Here is a 23,016-nt window from a genome sequence, read left to right as displayed (position 1 = left end):
CCTTGAGTTGCACCTCAAAATACATGAGAAGCCAGTGAAGATCATCCAAGTTACATACTGTGATTGGCATTCTGGTGGCATCCTTACCAGTTGCAGTTTCCAGGTGCTTTTCAAGGCCAGCCCCATACTGGAACTGGAATGATTAGCATCCTCGTATCACATATAGAGGACTTGATCTGACAGGTACTGGCTTATCCAAGGCTAGGGGTGATTTCATGCAAGAGAGGAGACATTATAACATGGGACTTACAAGCTCAGAGTTCTTAGCCACTGCATTTCAAGAGCATATATTAGCTTCATTCACGCAACCTTTTTGATCACAAGAGTTTATACCTCTTTTGAAATAATTCAGGAACTGTTCAAACTGCTGAAGGTTTTTGGACAAAACCTGAAAATTAAAATACAGTGTCCGCCATCCAGACTAATGCTGTATGCACTGAATAATGGTATGCATGCACCATGGGGGAGAGGTGATTTTTGCCAGTCCTCCCTTCCCTTAGCCCAGGGGTGTAGCTAGGGGAGAGGGGGCCTGTGTCTACCCCTATCCAAGCAGCCCCTCAGAATGAAAGAGATAATGAAGAAAATAGGGAGGGTGGAGCTGGGGGACCCTCAGGAGCTGGGGCCTGCAGTTCTTTGAACCCATCTGCTCAATTATAGCTATACCTCTGCCTTAGCCCTCCCCAAAATGTGTCCCTGAGCACTGCAGGGCGCTTGGAAACATATTTACAGGAGGCACTGAGGGTTGCAGAGGAAGGGGAGGATTGGCAAAAATTAACCCTCCCCTGTTTTGCATGCAGAATGTTGTTCTGCTTGTGCAACATTAATCTGGATGTCAGCCAGTAAAGAAAGGAGAGGAAACATTCAGCTATGTTATTCTGAAGCAAGGCCTCTTAAAGCTTTTTTTTGGGGGGGGGGGATATTTACTAATTATACATTTTACTGTTCTAAAGTCAACCAGTGGTGAAAAATTAATATTTCAAGCTTTTTAATGGGTGTTAGAAAAATGGGGTCATGAATTCTGGTGTTGTCAACAGAACAACTAATTGTTGGCTGAGCTTGGTCACTAAGCCACAATTGTGGTCACTTCTCAGAAGCTGGAGGGGAAAGCACAGGGTAGGATGCTGCTTAGCAGAGACCTCCTGGGCACAAGAGCAGGGAGCCAAGGAGACCCTGCACATCTGTCTAGCTCCAAAGTTGGGGGGAAGGCTGAGTTTGTCCACCTTCATCAGAGGGCAACAGCATACTTGCCATAGCCTGATGAAATGTGAAAGCCTGTTCAGAATGATTGCTTAAATCCCTGGAATTAAATTGAAGCTGACAAGGGTCTTCTCCACACATCTTAAGACTAGTTTGTTTTGGCTGCTTGCAAATCCCCTTTGGCAGAGTTATAACATGTCATGGGCAGTAGTGGAGTGAGTTATGTAGCTCATCATGCGATGGCACAGATGCTATCCAATATAGCACCATGACACTTGTGCAGACATAACCCACATTGAACAACAAATTGCAATGCCTTCACTCATTGGGGAAAGACGTGCTTTTCCTAGCAACACAATATTGCAGTTAAAACACAGGGAAAATGCCATTTTCTCAACACTCAATCATATTTAGCCTAAGGAAATTAAGCTTATGAGATTACCCAGCATTCTGTGTGTGTTAGAGAGAGTGTCTCCCTATCAACCTAGCAGTGCCTGGACCAGTATGAATCAAGTTGTAGGGACACATAGGGACCCCTCAACAGCGTAGTTTGTGATGAATTGTGATTCACACCAATTCAAGATGGCGGATACGTAAACGTTTGAGGCGCAAATGGGCTAATTTGTGAACCGCCTAACTGATTTGAACCAATGTTGCTATAGCTATAGAGACACTTGAGGATACCTCAACGGTGTAGTTTGTGTGATCCACCACGGTTCAGGATGGCGGATGCACAGACATTTGAGGCACAAGTGGGTTAACTTATGGACTGTAACTGATTTGAACCAAATTTGGTACAGTTGTAGGGACACATGGGGACACCTCAGTGACGTAATTTGTGGTGATGTCATCCACCCCATTCAAGGTGGCAATTGCATGGACATTTGAGACATAACTTGGCTAACTTATGAACTGCCTGAGAGATCTGAACCAAATTTGCTATAGCTGTAGGGACAGCTCAAGGGCATAGTTTGTGATGTCATTCACCCCGATTCAATATGGCAGACACGTGAACAGTTGAGGCACAACTGGGCTAACATGTGGACATTTGAACCAAATTTGGTACAGTTGTAGTGACTGACACATAAATTCAAGATGGTGGACACGTAAACATTTGAGGCTAAAGTGGGCTAACTTGTGAAGAAGGTAGTTATCAATCAAGATTATAGTGAAAGGAAAGTAGGCAGCTTAGTTCTTACCAGAACTTGTCTTTTGTAAAGGCATCTGAATTCAGCACAACAGATGAGCAACAACTGCAAGTTTGTGGCACTATTAAACAGATTGTCTGGAAAGGCCTTAGGGAGATATTCCCATTAGATGTGTCCGGAACACAACTATTTTCTGTAGTACTGGCATGGCACAGAATGCTTTGCAAAATTATTTTGTTTTACCTTTCCTCATCACAGCCTTCTGAGAGAGGCTGCTAATATAAAAATACGCCGGGTTGCAGAGAGGTTGCTCTGCTTTCCTCCTAGTCCGGCACCTATGCAGCAGCTTGACATGCGGAAATCAAACCGATGCGCGCGCCCCCGCCCCGCAGGAAGATCAAAAGTGGCGAAACTTGCTGAATGCCTGCATTAAGCTGAGGTTAAAGACATGGGAGAGCAGTTAAGATTTTCAAAGTGGCAAACCTCTTTGCAGATTATGAGACGGAGTGCAAGAGGCTCGGCATTAACTGGTTTCAGTCAGTTTAGGAGGTGACGCCTTATTGTTGGGCTTCTCCGCCCCCTCCCAACAGCTATCACATGCTCCCTCCTTCCCAGGGGCGGGTGCTGCTTTCTCCCTCGGCCCGTGCCCCTAACACGGGTCTTTTTCTCCCATCAACCCTGCTTCTCTTTCCTTTCGGGCCAATTCAGCAGCCTACAAGAGTGCTACTGCTTTCTTTCCTCGTCCACCCTAGCCCCTGATCTTGCCGCACTGGGGACTGTTCCTCCCCCTAACCCTGATCTCTTTTTAATTGTTACTATTCATTTGCTTTCATTATCCAGGAGCTACGTCACTGCATAACGAGTCAGCTTTTCCCACCCACCCACTCACTCACCATACAGTGCCCCCCCCATATTTCAAGTTAGAGCTCGATTCTTGAAGACATTTAGAAAAATATTCTCAAAGTTAGGATTTGCAATTTGCAGAATATCCTATGTCCTCTCCCCGTTTTCGCTTAATTAAATTGTGCATAAACTTGCTCTGGATTGCAGCGGGCGAGATAAAGCTGTTGTATGGTAGAAAATGCACTTTTTGCCCTAAACGTTGGCCAAAGGGGAAGAGGGGAAAAGGCAGCCCAGCCTACCCAAACCTGGGCGTGTCGAGAAAAGAAGGAGCCGGCAATCAAACGGGTGCAGCCGCCGCTAGTTCCCGTATCTGCCCTTTTCTCCCTGTGGGTGTTTGAACAGGGCGCCTCTAGTCAGTTAGCTCCTGACGTTTGGGTATCATGTGAATGGTTGAGTTCCCATGGTTCAGTGTGAGCTCGCTTGCCCCACCCCATCTCTCCCCTCATCTGTAACTCTCAGTATTAAAATATAATAATAAATCCCGAGGAAATGCGAGAGCGAGGAGGAACAAGAAAATAGGGGCAGGAAGAAAGCGCCTTCTTCTGGGCAGGATTTTGTTTTGGAGAGATCCAATTTGCCTTTTCCTCCCCCCCCATCTCCCCCCTCCCTGTTACCCCTCTGCTCCCCGCGTTTGCTGGAAAAGCCAGGGAGGAGGATTCGGGAGCCTGGAAACCTAATGTGAGGCAGCAAGAGCTACAGCGGCGGCAAGGGAAGGAGAGGAAGAGAAAGCGAGAGAACTAGCAGAGGGCCTTGGTGTAGAGCAACCACCATTAGGAGGAGAGCAAGAAGAAACTGCCGCCGCCGCCGCGGAATATTCAGAGGAGGAAAATCTATAACCCAGCCCAGAAAGGAAAGCGGGGACTCCTCTTTCCCAGCCAGCAGCCGAAGCGTTGGCTTTGACCCCTTCGGGCGCTTCACCCTTTTTTGGAGAGGCGGTGTGCGTGTTACAAGGAGAAGAGCGAGCGAGCGGAGGGGAAAGGAAGGAAGGAAGAAAAGGAGCAAGGAAGAGACATTTCTAGATTCTCCGTGGCCAGGATTTTGGGGAGGTTTCTCCGCTTGGAGCTTGTACCTTGAATCTGAAGGAGGATTATCTAGACTGGGGGAGAGGAAAGGAGAGAGCGGTCTCGTTGTTGTTGTTATAATTATTATTATATTTCGCCCTCCCCCACCATTGGAGGTGGCGTGGAAGCTGGAGATATAAAAATACACTTTTTTTCTTTTCTTTTCTTTTTTTTGCTGCTGCTGCTGTTGCAGGATTTGGGGGGGTGGGGGAGAAGGAGGAAGAGGGAGGCAGTCTTTTTTAACCCGTGATCCTGCGGAGATCTCCCCCCCTCTTTTTTTGTGGCTGCCAATCTCCCTCTCTTCCCTACCCCCCCACCTTTCTTCACCCCGTATTTTTTTCTTTTTAAAAAGAGGATCTGCATTGCGAGAGGATCTGGCCGAACTGTGGGGGAAAGGAGGTGGAGGCCTGGGTTGAGCAGTAGCAAAGTCATCGCTCCCCCCCTTCCCCCACCCCGTAGTAGGCTCCGGGCTCAGCTCTCTCCATGTCTTTGGGCAGCGGCAGCTGTGAGTAAAAAGCTAAAATCAAGAGGGGGGAAGGAAAGAGGACCCCCCCCCCGACACACACACACACCTCCCTCTTTGCAAGCCCCGATTGCTTCCTGCTTCCTCCCTTCTCTCCCTCCTGCCTCCCCCCCTTACCCCCACCCCGGCCTCCCCTTCCCCCCAAGTCCTCCCCCCTTCCACTCTGCCTCCCCCCACCCCAAGATGGGCTGTTTAGGGAACAGCAAGACCGAGGATCAGCGCAACGAAGAGAAGGCGCAGCGAGAGGCCAACAAGAAAATCGAGAAGCAGCTGCAGAAGGACAAGCAAGTCTATAGGGCCACGCACCGGCTCCTTTTGCTGGGTAAGGGCGGGGGGCGAAGCGCGAGGGGAAGGGCAGCCCCCACCCCACCCCGGGGACAGCGGGACCCCTGCGCGCGTGGCCTGGGGTCTCCCTGGGCAACGGGTGGGCTGAGTGGCCAGAGCGGGGCCCAGCCGTGACTGGGCAAGTGGCGAGGTGGGCCCTGCCCGCCTCGTCCTAGCCCTGGAGGAAACGGGCCCCATACGGCAAGGCGGGTCGGGGGCTGGGGCGGCGGGGTGAGTATCAAGGGAGCCTCGGTCCCAGGCTTGGGCCACCCGAGGCAGGGGAGAGGAAGAGGGTCTCTCTTGGGGGAGGAGGGGGGGGGCGGCTGGGAGAAGAGTAGGCCTCGGGCCCTCCGCCGTTGATTCCTGGCTCTGGCTGCGGCTGCAGCCCGAAAAGGAGCCAGGGGTTGACACGGAGGGTGATCTGGGGGCAGTGCAGCGGGGGAGCAGGTGAGGGAAAGCCCAGGTGTCGGAGGCGACGGGCGGCAGAGGCATGGCCTTCCTGTCCCTCCCTGCCCCCTCCCTGGTTCTCGGCTCCTGCTAGGGACGGGGTGGTTCTCGCCACCCTCCAGAAAGCCCTCTCGCCGGATACCGTCCGAGCAAGGGGTGCCTCCTCTTCCTCCCCGTTCCCCCAAGTGGCATGTAGGACACGGGGTGGTGGCTTGTCCCAGGGAGGATGGGGGCGATCTTTAAGGGGGCATCCATTGCAGATAACCTATAGCTACTGCTGTCCCCTTTCGTTTTTTGAGACTTCCTCGCTCCGAAGCACGATTAACATATATGCAAAGGTCGCTTCATCTCCCACTCCCCGCGGCCCGCACATACTTATGATTACTGGGTCCATGGGAAACTAGTAAAAGGAAGTCTGCAGAGCACCATCACCCCACTTTGGTGGAGTGAAGGGACTCTCAGAGAGAGATTTGAGGAAATCCATATCTTGAGAGGGAAGTCATATTCATAGATGGATTATCTGCAGGCCCATCCTGCAGGGAGGATTTTTGGGGTGCAGGCAGCAGGAGGTCCAGCACTTCCTTCCAGTGAGGCCCTTGATGGGGAATGAAGTGGATATGAGGGATGGTGATGGGATTTAAGAAGGGAGATGCTGAAGATGGGATCTGGCCTCCCCTTTTTGCCCATTAGGAATGGTTTGTATGTAGATGTACAAATTTGGTCCCTTCTTTCTCCACCCTTGTACAGGAAGTGTGTGGGGCTTTGCAATATGCTAGTTTGCTGAAGGGAGAGAAAAATGGAGTGTGTTCTGAATACATGGGGGAAGAGATGGTAGCTCTGTAAGAACTGGAGGGAAGGAGGATTAAATAGGAAGCAGATAAGGAGACATCTGAAGGTAGTGGAAGGAAAGGTTTGTTTTTAATTCCATGATGGTGCTCTCTCATTCTTCCCTTTCCATTTTTAAATTGTCATTATTATTCTAGACACTGCCTAGAGACTGATGTATGGGGCAAAATAAAAATGTAATAAGTAAATACATTTTTTGGGGGAAAATGGGACTTAGGAGAACGTGCATTGGACTGCAGTTTTAGTTCCATATAGCTTTTAACATTGCATGTTGGCCAATTTGTTTGTTGTATTTTTCTGAAGATGTAGTTTCTCTCTTTAAAAAGTATCCAAAGAGAGATCCCGGGCCAACATAAAATGCATATCATTCTATTTTCTGAAATACAAGGAAAATAGCATTTGTATCTAATGGCACTAGAGTATTGCTTGTGAGCACATTAATATTTTGAGGCAAAGAACAACAAGCTAGGCTTGCTATAATAGATATCAATGGTGATGGTTGGGATGATGAAAATGGGCTTTGTAAGCTTAGGATGTTCTGTGGGAATGCGGAGGAGGAGAGCATTTAAATCAGTAATTTGGAAAAGGGAAAGTGTCTAAAATTAAGTAGAAGCATTGTAGCATTATCTTTCAAGGTCCCAATAGGAGGGGAAAAAACCACACCTTTTTAGAATATTTTGGGGGAAATTACCTGGCCGATGTTTTGGATAATGCAAGTATAGAGAAGTGTCACAGGCTCTGTCATTTTAAGTATGCATACTTGGAAGCAAGTTCAGTTTACATCAGCTGGACTTAGTTCTATGTAAGTTGTGTTTTAAAGTCTGGGTTATAAGTCAGGTTAATAGCTTAAATACCTAAAGCAGAAGTCTATAGACTTTTATATGTATGTCTTTGAAGATTTGATTATTAGACAACTGCTCAGAGAAAAATTGTAGGTTCTTTATAATTAGAATAAGGCTTCCTTATGTGCCTGTTAAATACAATTGGCCCAGAAGTGGTGGTTTAAAACAGTAATTATATGCAGTCTTCAAGACACACTGTTCAATGGCAAGAAATCTATGGTGTTACCTTTGTAAGGACTATAAAACCCGGAGGTGAAAAGTACAAGTGCACGGCATTAGCAGTGATGCACTATGTTGTGACCACAGTATGAGTAAGGTAACAGAACACCTTATATTTAACAAGCTTGTTCATAAGACTGTATAAAACCTAGGGACCCTCTGTGTAATCATTGGTTTAAAGAAGCTTTGATTGTATCAGTGACAAATGTTCTGTACTTTGTATTTAAGTTATATGTGAGAAGTTGACAATAAAGAAAACTGAGAGCCTTGAATTCAGTCTTTTGTAGGCAGAATCATTAGGGTTGAAATCAAACCAGTATTTATTTATCTAAGGATTGCTTTGTAGGTTGTTGTAGTTTCATCCTCCGTAATAGGATATCACAATGTATCTTCCGGATAAAAGAAAGGGGGAAAATGTCTCTTATTGCTTGATAGGATAGATTATTTATTTTTGACCTATTACGGCACTGTGACTTGCAAGCGTTTTACACAATTATTTGTCTGCCCTGGATAAATTCTAATCAATCTATTTCACCAATATTTGTAAGGCAGGGGAGTGATTTCACATCTTGTTAAAATGTTCAGAGGTTAGATCTGGAGGCGACTGATATTAATAGTGTGTTGGAGTGAAAGGGCGGATTAGGTGTCTGTGCAAATGTAGAGAGTAAGAGGGGAGGATAAAAGGAGAGACTTCCCTTAAAGATTTAGTTTGATATATAGCTGCTAAAATTTAGTTTTGTGTGTGAGACTCAAAATGGAGGCTTATGCTTGTTGGTGAATGCTGGGGAAAGCTTGGTATCGGAGAAACACAAGCGATGCCTCCATGAGCCCTGTCCTGCTTAGCTCTTAGCAGTGCCTCTTCCCTGCCACCCCCCAGGCCCATAGTAGCTGTATAGGAAAATAAGCTACCAAAAATGCTAGAGCATCTGTATGTCTGTATCACTATGACAGGATATGTTTCCACAAAGGAGGGGGGCAGGGGATTCAGCTTTGTACAGAAAGCCACTGGCTAGGGTATTTGAATGGTCTGACTTGGTTTAAGGCAGCTTCCTCTGTTCCTATGTAATATCTCAGTCAGATTTTGTGGCTCTCGCCCTCCACTATGCGGACTGAGTGGGTGCAGCATGCCGACTGATGGGGAGAAAGGGGGCTTTCTTGTGTGTGGAGTGGGAGAAAGAGAAAGGCATTACTTGTGGGAAGCAGTGTGAAGGACATTTCTCATGGGGTGAACAAGATGCCATTCTCAAAAAGCAGACTCTCTGTTGCTTGGTGGGTATGCATATGGGGGTGTAGAGCATGTGGAGGTGATGGGAAGCTGTTTTCGTGATGCAGACTGGAGGTGGAGAGCAGGAGGAGGCTCATGCAGCACTGTATTGGAGTGGTGGAAGAGGCCTTTCTATTTTCAAATGACAATGACTGCATGTCTTCTGTTTCAGTGTGTTTAACCAAGTTGTGGTCTAATTAAAGACGTTAAGGTTTTACCAACACAACTGGCAAGTGCTTTGCTCCGTATGAACTGCTGCGACTCCTTGATGCTCTTCCTTTACATTGGAAGTGGTGCTCATTAGAGGTGGCTCCCTTTCTTTTTCAAGATATTGAAATTGCCCCTTCCTCAGTTTCCCCATTCTGCTTGTTTTGATGTAGACACTGGAAAAAATTGCATAGTGAAGTATTCCAGACTTCAGTTCTGACACATGACTTCAGCTGGACATTTATTTTTAGCTACAGCTGCAGTTTCCAGTGGCAATTACTACTTTTTTCCCCCCCTTTCAGTTTTCAGTCTTGTGGTGAGCGATCCAGGTTTCTGGATTCTGCCTCTTGAAAGAAGCAACTCTTGTGTCTCTGGGCCTTTCCTACTTCCTTCTGAAACTGATTTATTTTTATGTTCTAGGTGCTGGTGAATCTGGTAAAAGCACAATTGTTAAACAAATGAGGATCTTGCATGTGAATGGATTTAATGCAGAGTAAGTGCATTTATATTCTTACTATGTTTTTTGAAAAAAATGTCTGCTGTTCAGGTTTTTGTTTGGTATATTTTATTACTTGTCAAAAAGTTGCATGTGCCAATGGAGAAGACTTCCCCCGCCCCAGTGTTTTATTTATCAGAGGTATGAGGATTGGACTTAACAGATATGTAGAGAGATGGCTAGTATCAAGGCCTCACCTGTCAGGCTTAATAAAGCCTACATTTTTGTAGCAGTTTCTTCCACAGTTCAGCTGACATGTTAACTTTTGGTTCGTTGAATTTATCTGTACTGTTCTCAACATTTTCTCATGTGGAAGGTTACACAAAACAAACTACATACACTTTGAGGTAGCATTAAATCTTGCTTCAGGATATTTGTTGTGCACTGATATACTGTTTTGGACCACTGAGGGGCATTTACAATTGCTGTTTGATTTCTGTAGTTGGGATAAAGTTACTTTAAATGGCGTTTAGTCTCTTTATTCCATTGTTTCACTTTTGATGGATCAATATCGAGGTGTGAAAATCTATTCATTTTTTAATTTACAACTTCTCAAAAAGGCTTACACATAAGAACTTTGCCCCTGTCTTCAGGTTCTCTCTCTCTCTCTCAAGTTCTCTCTCTCTCATTAGTTGGACAAAAGTGTGACTGGAAACAAAACTTATGAGCAAGATTTTTTTTCTATCAATGTTTATGTAAAACTTATTAAATATAAGATATCTTAATTAGTAATGTGGATTCAGACTCCATAGCTTGTAGAGGAAAATGTCCCTAAGCTTTAAACCATTTCTTTAAAAAACAGAATTTAAAGTCCTCCTCCTTTTTGTGTATGTGCAGAATATTGCTTTTTAAAATATTAAATAAGAAACAATAATGCTGCCTTATTTAAAAAAAACAAAAAAACAGCCAGAATGCAAATGTCTGGCTCAGCCAGTTGAATGCACCCAAGGGTGCTTTGGTCTTGTGTTTCTTGAATAGAAGCTGCTGTATGAAAAAAGAAACTGGGGAGAATTTTAAAAGCCGCTTCTGTGAGAGGTATCTACTATTTCGATCTCCAATTCCTCATTTTGCCTTAATCACATTGTGGCTAGGAGATAACATGACAAGAGCCCTGATAATTAAACTGTTTGATCCAGCCCACAAGTATGGCATGTAGGCAATATTCCTCCCCTGCTGTTGAATCCCCACTGCCCAAGAACTGGTATGCAGTGGAATACTACTGTATCTCTGAACTTGGAAGTTCTTTGTACCTTTTGTGACAACGAGCTGCTGATAGACATATTCATGGAGGATAGATTTACTCCCCATTTAAAGGCTGTCTGATAGTGGACATCCCTGCATCTTCTGGCAGAAATGTTATGGGTGGCTTCACATGACACAGTGGCAAGTAAGGTGCTGCCATCCACCAGTTTCTGGGGAGTGTCACTAGTTTACTACCTTCCATGTTGTCTGAACCCAGAAATGTTGAGTTGCTGAACAGCATTTCCCTCTGCCACTCAGCATCCATAACTAGGATTTGAAATGGGTGCTGGATGTCTAGTGGCAGATGGAAATGCTACTCGGCAACCCAACATTTCTGGACTCAGACAACTGGAAGGTGGGGGACTCTGGGTGCGTGCTTGTGGGGAACTGGTGGTTGGCTGCTCCTTGCTGCTGTGGCAGCTTCACACAGCCTATAAATAAATATGCATTGTGTGAAGGCATACTGAATTTTGACTATCCCAAATACACTGCCAGTTTCCTTGGGTGACCCTGACTTCTTTCTAGTGACTCAGTTTTCTCCATATCATTCATAATTTTATAAACATACTCTGCCTTAGTTGTATTTTTTCTAATCTAAAAAGACCCAAATGCCTTAGTTTTTCCTGTATAGGGAAGGTACCCAACCCCTTGATCACTTTGGTTGCCCTTTTCTACACCTTTTCCAGCACTTTGGGGTGTGTGTGTGAGTGAGTGGGTTACCAAAACCGTATGCAAATATAGCTGCACCATAGGTTTCTATAAGGCACAATAATACTGGTTGTCTTATTCTCAGTCTTTTAACGTAGTAATCACTATGGAATTTGTCTCTTTCACTGCTGCTAATTAGCAACTGCAGAGACATGGCACTGTATATGGAAGACAATAGTCAAGCGAAGTTTATAAGTTACAATAATTCAAAATCACAACGTAAAATGAGGAAATTGAAGCCCTACATTGCAAAGTGCAAATGAAATACTCTAAATTGAGTACTTGAAAATTGAGTCATTTGAACATATAATTGGAAGGAACAGAAAATATCTACCAGTAAGCTTTCTGAGAATAACGGCTATATCAGATGATCACTAGTACTGTCAGTAGCTATTGTGTGGACAGATGTGTGCTGAATTTTGTGGAATTTACTACAGCAAATAAAATAGTTGTGTAAGTGACATACATCTCTTGGTTTAATAACAGAAAGCAGATATTTACAAAATCTGACAGCTAAAAAGGGCTCCAACAAATTAGCTAGAAATTTGGTTCTTGGGTTATCATATAATTGACTGTATATTAAGTTACGTATAATATATAAATAATACATAGTAATAGCAGCTATGTAACTCACAACACCTCGAGTTTGGTAAACTTGAAGACCTGGATTCATTTACTTCATATGGTTCTTATTTTGGAAGAAAAGCACTGTGTGCACAATTATTAGGAAGATCTACTTCAAATCATGGAACTTTGATGTGCAGCTTTTGGTGACAGGGGAGGTAATACAACAATTTGCTTTAAATAATTTGATATTTAATTTTGAATTCGTGAAGTTACGAGCACTCCATTTATTTTATTTTATTTTATTTATTCGATTTCTATACCACCCTTCCAAAAATGGCTCAGGGAGGTTTACTCATTTAAAAATAATAAATAAATAAGATGCATCCCTGTCCCCAAGGGGCTCACAATCTAAAAATAAACATAAGTCAAACACCAGCAACAGTCGCTGGAGGTACTGTTCTAGGGGTGGATAGGGCCAGTTACTCTCCCCCTGCTAAATAAAGAGAATCACCACGGTAAAAGGTGCCTCTTTGCCAAGTTAGCAGGGGTAGACTAGTTATGACTGAGCACCAATGAGACAAGTTAGTCATTTATTTCTATTAGACTTAACCATAACTAACTTAGTCTGGTAGTTGCCTACTATTTTTTAAAATATTCATGTTAAATCTTTCTAAACTGTAAATGAATAAAAACATTTCTGTAAAGTGAAGTATTCTAGTATAAAAAGTTGTGGAAATAGGGAAGCATGGAGAAAGATCCAATAACCATATGGCATAATAAATAAGATTTTGATTTAATAACTTAAAATCACTGGTGGTGTGTTTATGCTTGTATATGCTAACCGTGTTACAAGAAATAATTTGTGATGCATTTTTTACATCATAAGGAATGCAGCACATACTATTTCCAGTTCAACATTTCCTCTGCATTCCCACTGATTCTCGGTTGAAAATTTCAGATCTTATTTAGCATTAAAATACCAAATTAACTTTTAAAAAATTGTATTAGTTTTATCACTGAAAAATGTGCTTGCTTTAGAAAATACACTAGCTCTGTAGTGAAATAGAGCAAGTAGAGCAAAATAGTGACTTGGAATTTGAGCAGAGAAAGTACCCAATTAAAATCTATCCTCGGCCTTCTGTCTGCAATGTAGAGATAATACTACCTTACAGTGCTCTTGAAACTGAATTACTGAAATAGTATGGAATGTATGTGACACATACATAACTTTGCATTCTAGCATAATAGATATGCTAATCATATTAATACAGATAGTACATGTCAAATCTTCAAGATATTAATATGATTATTGCATATACCATGCTAGAATGTAGTGACTGTTCTGAATGCTTAAGACCCATTGAAATTGATGATGTGTAAAACGCGTGTCATATTGTGCTGGATGTGGAAACATTATGTAGAAAATATTTTAAAGTATAAACCTATGAGTTGGAAACTGGCTTTTCTTTTCACTGTTGGTAATCCTCTTTATTTGCCTGCACAGTGTGTATCATTTTGATGGACTGTGTTGTATACTTCAAGGACCCCTGGAAAGTGCAGTGCTTCTGCATGTGCTCTGCCTCCACAACCACAGGTCAGCTACCTTTTGGGGACCAGGCTATCCAGCAGGAGAAGTTGGTTCTCGCTTCCACACTGCCCCTGCAGCAGAGCATTAGTTTCCCCCATTGGAGTGAATGGCAACCCTTCACTTATATCAGACACAGAAATGGGGTGCACTTGGGGTTATCACTGTAGTGTGGGAGAACTTGCTTCTTTTCCCTGGTGATTCATAAACTGTGGATTTCAGCGACAGACATTCAAACTGAGTTCTAGCTGCCTGGTTTCTTCCTTTCTTGGTCTCTCCTGGCTTCCTTCTCCCTCCGGCTTGGTCATGCTAGGGTATGACAGTGGTTGCATTTTGGGAACTGGCTTTAATATTAAAATGAATTTTGTAACTCACTTTCTATAGCACATGTTTGTTCTTATCCTTAAAGTAATAACGTTAGATGCTACTTTAAGCATGCAGTTGGGACTAGTTGGTGATTTTTTAATTCAGGAAGTAGCAAGCAGCTCAGGACCATGACATTTGGTGATGAGGAGAATTACACCTCTGCCCTGCCATGACCCCGATTTAGATTAAGAGCTGTTTGCCCTGGGAAAGCGAGCTCTGCTGTGTGCCAATCAGAGATTTCCACCCAATGCTAATAGCTGTGGTAGTTGGGAGGTGGGGAGGATCCAGATAGTGATCATATAGCAGGGCAAAAGGTAAATCTGCTCCCTCCCCTCACACCATGGCCACAAGCAGGCTTTTATTTCCTAAATAAAAAGCAAGCACACTAGCCCCAATTATATTCCTAAACTAACATCTGGTTCTCACTCTAAGATATTTAAGTGATACTCTTATTTAGAAGTGTACCAGTGTAAAGGACAAGAGGAAATCCCAAGTGTGCAGAAAGTTTCAGGGGTGTGTCTTACTTTATTATTTTTAATTTTTATTTATTTTACTTTTATATTTCGCTCTTCCTCCAAGGAGCCCAGAGCAGTGTACATACTTAGGTTTCTTCTCATAACAACCCTGTGAAGTAAGTTAAGCTGAGAGATACATGACTGGCCCAGAGTCACCCAGCAAGTTTCATGGCTGAATGGGGATTTGAACTTGGGTCTCCCCGGTCCTAGTCCAGCACTCTAACCACTACACCATGCTGGCTCCCTTAATCTTCTTTGAACTTACTCTTCTATGAATTGCTTGGGAAATTAGGAATATAGGAAGCTGCCATATACTGAGTCAGACCATTGGTCCATCTAGCTCAGTATTGTCTACTCACTGACTGGCAGCGGCTTCTCCAGGGTTGCAGGCAGGAGTCTCTCTCAGCCTTATCTTGGAGATGCTGCCAGGGAGGTAAAGGAACCTGGATGCTTATTAAATGGTGGAAGACTAGGTGAAACAGAGCTACAATCCAACCTGTTGTAGAAGGCCAGGGTAGCTACAAACCTTTCCTTCTAAAAATATATTGATCTGCAGCATAATGGTTATAAAGGCAAATACCTTGGGGGAGGGGGGGAGGGTTCAAAAATGTACTAACACTAAAAATTAGTGTTAGCTGTTTGTTATCTGGCTTTGTTTCGCAGGGTGAGAGTATATTGAGAGTATGTGTGCATGTAAGATAGAGTAAAAGGCTGGTGGAGCTAGTGGCAGCAGTCAGGGCACATTTCAGGTTCTAAGCCTAAGTGACCTAAAACCACAAACCCTAGTTGTGACTTATCTGGGCAGCAGTGACTGGGGGTGCATCATGACAACCATGCTGGTGGCCACCATCTTTTCAAACAGGGTGGTTAAATTGATGGTTACAAAAGATTTTAAAATTTGATTTTAAAAATAGAAAGTACATAGAATATTAAGTTTCCAGTTATTATGTAAAAAAATAACATAGTTAAAATTAAATCTTACCACAGATGTGCTACACCAACACAGTTTCCTAAAAATGAAATAATGTTGCGTCCGCGCACACACACACACACACACACACACACACACAGACTGAGTTACCTACCAGTCAAACATGGGCATTCATATCAGTTTCATCTCATGAAAATGATTCTAGTCTGCCCAGCAATGCCCAGAAACTACCAATTCCTGCTTTTGGAAGTTTCTGGGCTTTTAGTTTCTGTTTCTATGCCTGTTTTCAGAGGTTCACCTAGGTAATTTTGGAGCCTAGACCTAAAGGCCTTTGGAGGTCCCTCCTTCCCGGCAAATTAAGCATCATCATGCTTAGCCGGGCGACCATACCACCGTGACAGACTAAAGAGATTTTTGGGGGGCCCAAGAGTTGTGGAGGCCCTGGACCTCAGCCCCAAAGTCCAGGGGTAAGAGCACCTCTGCCTGTTTTTCATGTGCAAATAAACAGGCTGGGTAGTTGGGAGGTTGTTTTGTGTGTGACCTGTTTTGTTGAGGCATGCCCTCAACTCCTGCTTGTGGCTTCCAGCAGCATCTGGTGGGCCACTGTGTGAAACAGGATGCTGGACTAGGTGGGCCTTGGGCCTGATCCAACAGGGCTGTTCTTACGTTCAGAGGAGTTAAAGCAGAGACACAATATAGAAAAGGAGGAGAAGTAGAAAAAACATGGTGATGAGAATTATTCATTACACAACTTCCTGTATTGCCCCATATTTTGCCATTGTAGCCTCTATACATAGGAGACATCCTACCTGGGAATATTTTGGAAAAGTGCCTTCCCTGGGTAAAAAGGAAAATATATCGGGTATAAGCAGTGCCACAGGGCTCTGTGGGCGACAGGAGTCGAAATCGACTTGATGGCACACTTTACCTTTAAGCAGTGCAGCTTCAGGGCAGCTTGACAAAGGTATTGAGAAAAGGTATCAATTACATTAAAAATGAAGGATTATATATTCCTAAATTAGTAAAAATCAAATTATCTAAATTGTTATGCAATGTATACCCTTCTAGATGTTATAAATGCTCTACTGAACTGTAAGTAAATATATTTTCGTGATTAGATTTGCATATTGTTTAAGAAATGTGTGAAGTAGTATGATTTAAATCCGTGATCTAAATTCAGAGGTTCGGATGCATCATGGCCACTGTGAAGTACTCCAGGCTGTTGTTGATGTCCATGCAAGTAACAACAGTGGGGAAGTGGCTTTACTGAAGAGATGGTGACAAACGGAGTCATTTGGCCTAGTGATGCCTTTGTGGTCATCGCTTCCTATTCTTCCCATCTGTCAATGGACTTCCTGCTCTTCCCCATCCAGTAACACAGGAAACCCATTTGTACATGAGGGGGATAGGAGAGGGCAGTGATGGAATTGCTGCCGCTGCTTCTCAAAGGTGAGCACTTGCCATGGCTTCAGGTCTTGGCCAAGGGCCTTTTAATTGTCCTGAGCTCCCAGCCAGGGCCTGAATTGACTGACATCAGGCTTGGCAGCAGGGAGACATATGCCATACTTCTTGACCTCTGGATCGTAAAAGGACACCTTAGAATTAATAACCATGAGGAGTACAAATTAGTATGTTTAAAGCATATCTTGATATCTAACATAGGCATAATACATTTTACTTCTCCCTTAAGCCCATGTCCAAGTTAACCTGGGATTCCAGGAAACTGAAAATGTTACTTTGCTTTGTAGACAAATGTGACCACATCTGGGAGGCACAGAATTTATCCAAAACAGAAAGAGGAACATAAGTATTCAGTCTAAATATACTCTACATCTACACAATATAACTTTTTTTTCAAACCCATTTCCTCTTTTTTCTGTCTAATTGAAGTCTTCCCTTTCTCACTGTGTGCAGTGTTTGACTTTTGAGAGCAGGAAATAGGAACCAAACTGGAGCTTTGACTAGAACAGTGTAAATGTAGACCCTCAAGCATTCAGTGAGGAAGTGATAAGAGATGATGGATCTACCGCTCATCTAGAAACAATTCATTTGCTACAACCAAGTGGCAGTCTGTATGTCTGGATCAATATATATATAATATTATATAGTTATTATAAACCTTTGCTATCCTAACCACTTAATGCTTGCCCAAATAAAGCTTTTATAGCACCTTAAGGAGCTGTTTGGGTTTTGGTAAAAATTGAGAGTAATGAGTTGTTAAAGCTGGGGAGCTTTTGCTGAAAACATGCCTTTGTGTGCCCTTGTTGAAACCTAGTGCATGAATAATATTAAGAGGCTCTTGTTTGATTATGAATAATGATGAGACATATAAGGTGTTCTTTTGAGCTTATAAGCCACCTAATGACGCAGCAGGGAGATGACTTGACTAGCAAGCCAGAGGTTGCTGGTTCAAATCCCTGCTGGTATGTTTCCCAGACTATGGGAAACACCTATATCAGGCAGCAGTGATATAGGAAGATGCTGAAAGGCATCATCTCTTAATGTGCGGAAGATGGCCATGGTAAACCCCTCCTGTATTCTACCAAAGACAAGCACAGGGCTCTCTGGTCGCCAGGAGTCAACACCGACTCGATGGCACACTTTACTTTTTACCTTTGAGCTTATAGGACTCAGACCTCTTCCCCCACAATAGAGAATCCAGGGCTCCATTCCTGTACAGTTTGGATGCTTGACTTCAGTGGGGTTTAAGCAGTACAGATGTCTTCAAGATTGTATCCTTGGGCCCTTTGCTTCAAATTGAGCAGTGGCACGAAAACTGAGCATGGGACTCTTCATTAATAGAACAATGATAATTTATAAAATGTTGTGAACACATCTGACTCTGTATCAAATGTGTTGAAAGCCTAAGTTACTGCCACCTTCACAACTAGCATGTTAGTCCAGTGTGTTTATCTTAGATTTATGTAAGTGGTCCTTATGGAAATCAACAGAATATGAACAATATTTGATAATGCAGAAAGGGATATGATCCCCTGTGGGTAGTGTGATTGCATGTATAAAGTCTGGGAAGTTCATGCCTTTCCTCTCTCTATGTATGGTGTATATATATTTCATCAGGCTAGGGTGGTGCTGCTACAGTTTTAGTTGGGGGGAAAATTGTGATCCTTTCCCTGGTTTTGCTATTTATGGAAGTGTTCTTTACAGATCAGCCACAAAGCACTGTACATATAGGAGATAGTTTATATAGAGAAGGGGTATATCCTGGTCTTGATTAGGGTTAAATAATCTCCTTTTGGGCAATTAATGCAAGGAAGAGCATACTCTGACTTTTAGAGAAACTCTCTTAATTCTATTGTGCTTTTGAATCTTCTGTGATTGTAGCTTTGCTGGGCTGTGCAAGAAGAATTTATGCATTCTCCTGTTAGATCTCTGGCATAAGCGATCTTGAGAAAATCAAGCATTTTTCTGGTTTCAGTTTGTCTCTTCTGTATTTTGTGGAGCTGTAATACTCAAACCTACTTTGTTCAGCAAATGTTTCTAAAGTAATAGAACAAAATGTATGATTCCAGGATTTAGTATTGCAGCTTATTTTTCCAGAGAGAGATGTTTCCTACCCAAGTGTAACTTATGCTAGTAGGTTATATGTAGTGGCACTTACTATGGTTAGCAACCCTACAAGATCAGTGAAATGACCGGTATAACTTCTCCCAAAACTTCTAAATGCTTTAAACTTAAACTGTACCCTAGCCTCTCAGACTACATAGGCATAATGTTCTACTTCCACTCTCTGTCCTCGTGTGGCTGCTAGGGATGTGCCCAAACCGGTTATGCACCTCCTTAGGGAAACGCCAAACCAGCTCGGATGCCCACATCCGAATCAGTGGGGCAGGGATTGGTTCCTTTTAAAAACCAGGTAAGCAGTTCCTTACCTGCTCCTCCCCTGCCCCACTTCTTTTTGCGCATGGCTACAGCGCTACTCCCTTTTCCATTTTTTTACTTGATCTTCTTGAGTGAAGAGAAAGCTCTGTCGGTTTTCATCTTAATTCTATTCCAAAGTAGGTGATGTTTTTATTAGGGGCAAACAAAGGATAGTAAAGTATCAGGCTAGTCTCCAGCACTCACTTAAAACTCTCAGGTTCTTTCCAAGGCAGAGATCAGGAAAAAGGAGAAAAATGAGGTAGACATTATATTGTCAAAGCTGGAAATAAATGAAGTTGTTGTGCTAGGCTGAAAGTCAGTTGAAGCCAAATTGGACATTTAACCTAGTGTTGGGTGGTATTTTGCCCCTCAGAAGCTGAGTCTGATGAACCAACACAGCCATCTATGACTTTTGCTTTTTTATTTTGATCTAAATATTATATTTTGCTCTCTTTAATTTTGATCTAGAGCAGGGCTGCATGCATTTGGCCCTCCTGCAGATGTTCTATAATTCCAGACCATTGGCCACGGTGGCTGGGGGTGATGGGGACTGTAGTCCAAAAACAGCTGAAGGACCCAAGTTGTGCAGCCCTGATCTAAAGTTTGGGGTAAGCAATGAAGTAGCCAAGTCTGCAGATGACACCAAATTTTTCAGGGTGGTAAAAACTAAAATGGATTTCAAAGAACTCCAAAAGGATCTACAGGCTTGGTAAATAAACAACAAATGGTGAATGTGATTCAGTACTGTGATGAACCCTAAACCTCAGCTGCAGCTCAGAAGCAACCACCCAGAACATTCGGGACTTTGACTTCTCACTGAGCACTCTGAATTTGAACATCTCCTCCCTTTTGCTGTTTAGTGGATTCAGCCATCAAGGTACATCCTTAATCCCTTTTTTAACAATAGGTAAGACAATCCAGTTCATAGACCCACTTTTAGTTATGGAAGTCAAAACACATTTTAGGAGGATGATGTTAAGTTTCGGTGGGGGGGGGGAGGGATACTAATTTCAGGTTGGCTGGAGATGTGTCAGATGTGCCAGGCCTTATCATTGGACTGTGAGCTGTCCATTGCCAGATAAGGAGGAAACCTCCCCCGCCCCCACCTTTAGTTTCTATAAATATTTGAGCCAATAGCCTAACAACTTGTCACAACTTTCCATCTTCAGCTGATGTTCAAAAACTGGGAAATGCTGTAGAAACTAATGTTCTCTCAGCCAAGGACTTGCCTAATTGATGAGTTAAGGTAGAACTCAGTATTATTTAGTTAGCTACTGTTCTTGTATTTTCTTAATTCCTTTGTGTATTTTTACTTCCCTTTCTCGATTTCTCAATTTCTTTTGTCTGTGCAACTCTTATTTTTCTTAATAAATTTCATGAATTTAGAAGTGGCTTCAGTTTGGTTTTAAAAGGTTCTTGAGGGTATTTTGCAAAACGCTTCCCCATGTTCTGTGCATGGTCATTTACACTATTGGTCATTTGCACTATTGTACGCAATTGACTTTAGAATGTACCGTTTGTCTAGAACTGGGTGTTGCAGACTCTGGCTGTTCTATGCCAGATAGTCTCATGCCAAACAGTTCAAGGATTTGTTGAAACATGTCTGAATCTAGTCAATGAATCCAGATTGGTCTGCAGCTGGTGGCAGCCTATCTTGAAGGAGCAGAGTGCTCCTTAAGTGGGATCAGAGCAATCTCTCTATGGAGGATAGATTCCATGAAAATGTCATTGAGCCCCCAGTCATTGAGCCCCCAATTATGAGCTAGTATAAAGTGAGGCAAATTGGGGCAAAAACACCATTTTCATATATACCTTGATGGGGGTCTGAAAGAGACCTTGGGGACATGGTAAGTAGCTGATTGAAAACATCGACCCAATGTGCAACACCTGTGAAAATGGCAAATTCCATTCTATGGGTTGTTAGTAAGAAAATAAAACTCTAAATGCTAAAATGCCTTTATATAAATCTATGACGCAGCCATATTTGGAATGCTGTGTGTAGTTCTGGTGTCTACATCGAAAAAGGATAAGCCCGTGCCCCTGTTCACAATATTAGAACTAAGAGTCATCAAATGAAAGGATGGAGAAAAGAAAATATTTCTTCCTACAGGACATAGTTAAATGTATGGAATTCACTACTACAAGATGTGATGGCCACTAGCTTGGATGGCTTTAAAAGGGGATTAGACAGGTCCATGGACCAGTTGCAGTTTACCCTGCCTCCATTTCCCTCCCCTTATTCTGTTCTTTCTGTTGTATGGGTTGTAAGCCACCCCTCCCAGGCAGGAATATGTCCACTCTTTGTACAACTCTGTGTACATGGATGGGTCTGTATCGAGCTGCACAGCTTGTCCCTCCAGCTTTGTTGGACTACAGCTCCCATTATTCCTGGTAATTGACTTATGTGGTTGGGGATAATGGGAGTTGTAGTCAAACAGCTGCTGGAGGGCTGAAGTTATGCAGCCCTGTGCTGTATCAATAATAATTATAATAGTTTGTCTTTATTACAGTCTTTGACAAATATCAAAACATCTAAAACAAATGTAAAATTTAAACATAGCCATATTGATATCATATCTGTACACTGGATCTAACCATCAGTGAGTAGAGCGTATCAAACTTGTATTGCAGAACAACAGAATTTTGCGGTTGTGTATATGATAGACGCATTTGCATCTATAGCAAATATTTGACATAGAATTTGTCTGATCATCCTGGCAGGTTATATAAAACAGGGTCAATTAACCTTCGCCTAAGACCTATATAAAAGACACACTGCAGGAGCACATGTGCAGCTGACTCGATCTCAAAATTACAGGGGCAATAACTCTGCTCAGTTGGAATTCTGCTATATCTTCCAGCCAGTAGTTGTTAATAATAATAAATAATAGGAGAGCATCAGCAAATGACAGGTCTGTTTTCGTGCTCTGTTTGTGGACTTCTTCATGGCATCTGGTTGGCCAATGTGGGAAATAGGATGTTGACCTAGGTAGGACTTTGGATTTATCAAGCAGGGCTGCTCCTGTTTTCTTTGCTTCATTCTGTTGTATTTATTTCTTGACAGAAGGACCCATTTCCCTAAAAGAAATGAAGATTTGAAGGCATTGTTTATGTAGTTCTCATACTTTGAAAAGTTAATTAGAAAGGGAAGAATCTTATTTGCCATGTTAACTGAGATTAAGGCAAGGAGCAACATACTAAGAGTAAAGGAAGGTAGGATCTAGGACAAAGGGCAGGAAAAGCTTTCCCATTTGAAGAGCAATGGAACAGTCTTTTCCGAGAATTTGAGAACTTCCAGGGAAGTTCCATTAGACAAGGCTGAGCAGGAATTGTCTGTCTTTGCATCTGGCTTATTGAAATCTTGAAAGATGTTTTATGAAACTGATTGTGCCTATTTTTCTGCCTACTCACGGCAGGCTTTGTTTGCCAGTCTTAAAGAGGTTAAAGTGCACTTTAGAATGAAAAAGTGGGTCAGGCTTGATTTACAAAATGCTGTATGTTGCTAGCCAGAGTTCCTTTATTTGCAGATTATTCTGGTGATTTGTTCACAGGCACCACATTGCTTTGATTTTAGTAGTTGCCTGTGAATGAATACGTGCTCTTACTCAATCATGTTTCACTTCATTTATTAGGAGTGGAATCGGGCTGGCAAAACTTCTATACATTTTCCCCTCTTGAAAACTTTTGAGTTTTGTTCCTGTTTTTATAACATTGACTATTGGGTTATGGTCCCCTTTAAAATTATA

General features: G+C 42.8%; 1 protein-coding gene across 7 annotated transcripts in view; it reads left to right on the top strand.

Annotated features, from left to right (window-relative positions):
• Positions 1 to 23,016, top strand: part of GNAS (GNAS complex locus) — a 290,975-nt gene that overhangs the window by 124,186 nt on the left and 143,773 nt on the right. For 3 of the 7 annotated variants that reach the window (XM_053244154.1, XM_053244162.1, XM_053244156.1), the window contains one exon: positions 9,402 to 9,474. In XM_053244154.1, the coding sequence (XP_053100129.1) occupies positions 9,402 to 9,474 (73 nt within the window). Of the gene's footprint in view, positions 1 to 3,584; positions 5,155 to 5,259; positions 5,388 to 6,375; positions 6,514 to 9,401; positions 9,475 to 23,016 lie in introns of those variants that run through there. The other 4 variants (XM_053244155.1, XM_053244159.1, XM_053244160.1 and 1 more) reach the window with 4 other exon arrangements.

This window comes from Hemicordylus capensis, chromosome 4, assembly GCF_027244095.1.
Source record: "Hemicordylus capensis ecotype Gifberg chromosome 4, rHemCap1.1.pri, whole genome shotgun sequence".
Lineage (NCBI taxonomy): Eukaryota > Metazoa > Chordata > Lepidosauria > Squamata > Cordylidae > Hemicordylus > Hemicordylus capensis.
Note: the sequence above shows the minus strand (reverse complement) of the source record. Positions and strands in the feature narration are given on the sequence as shown.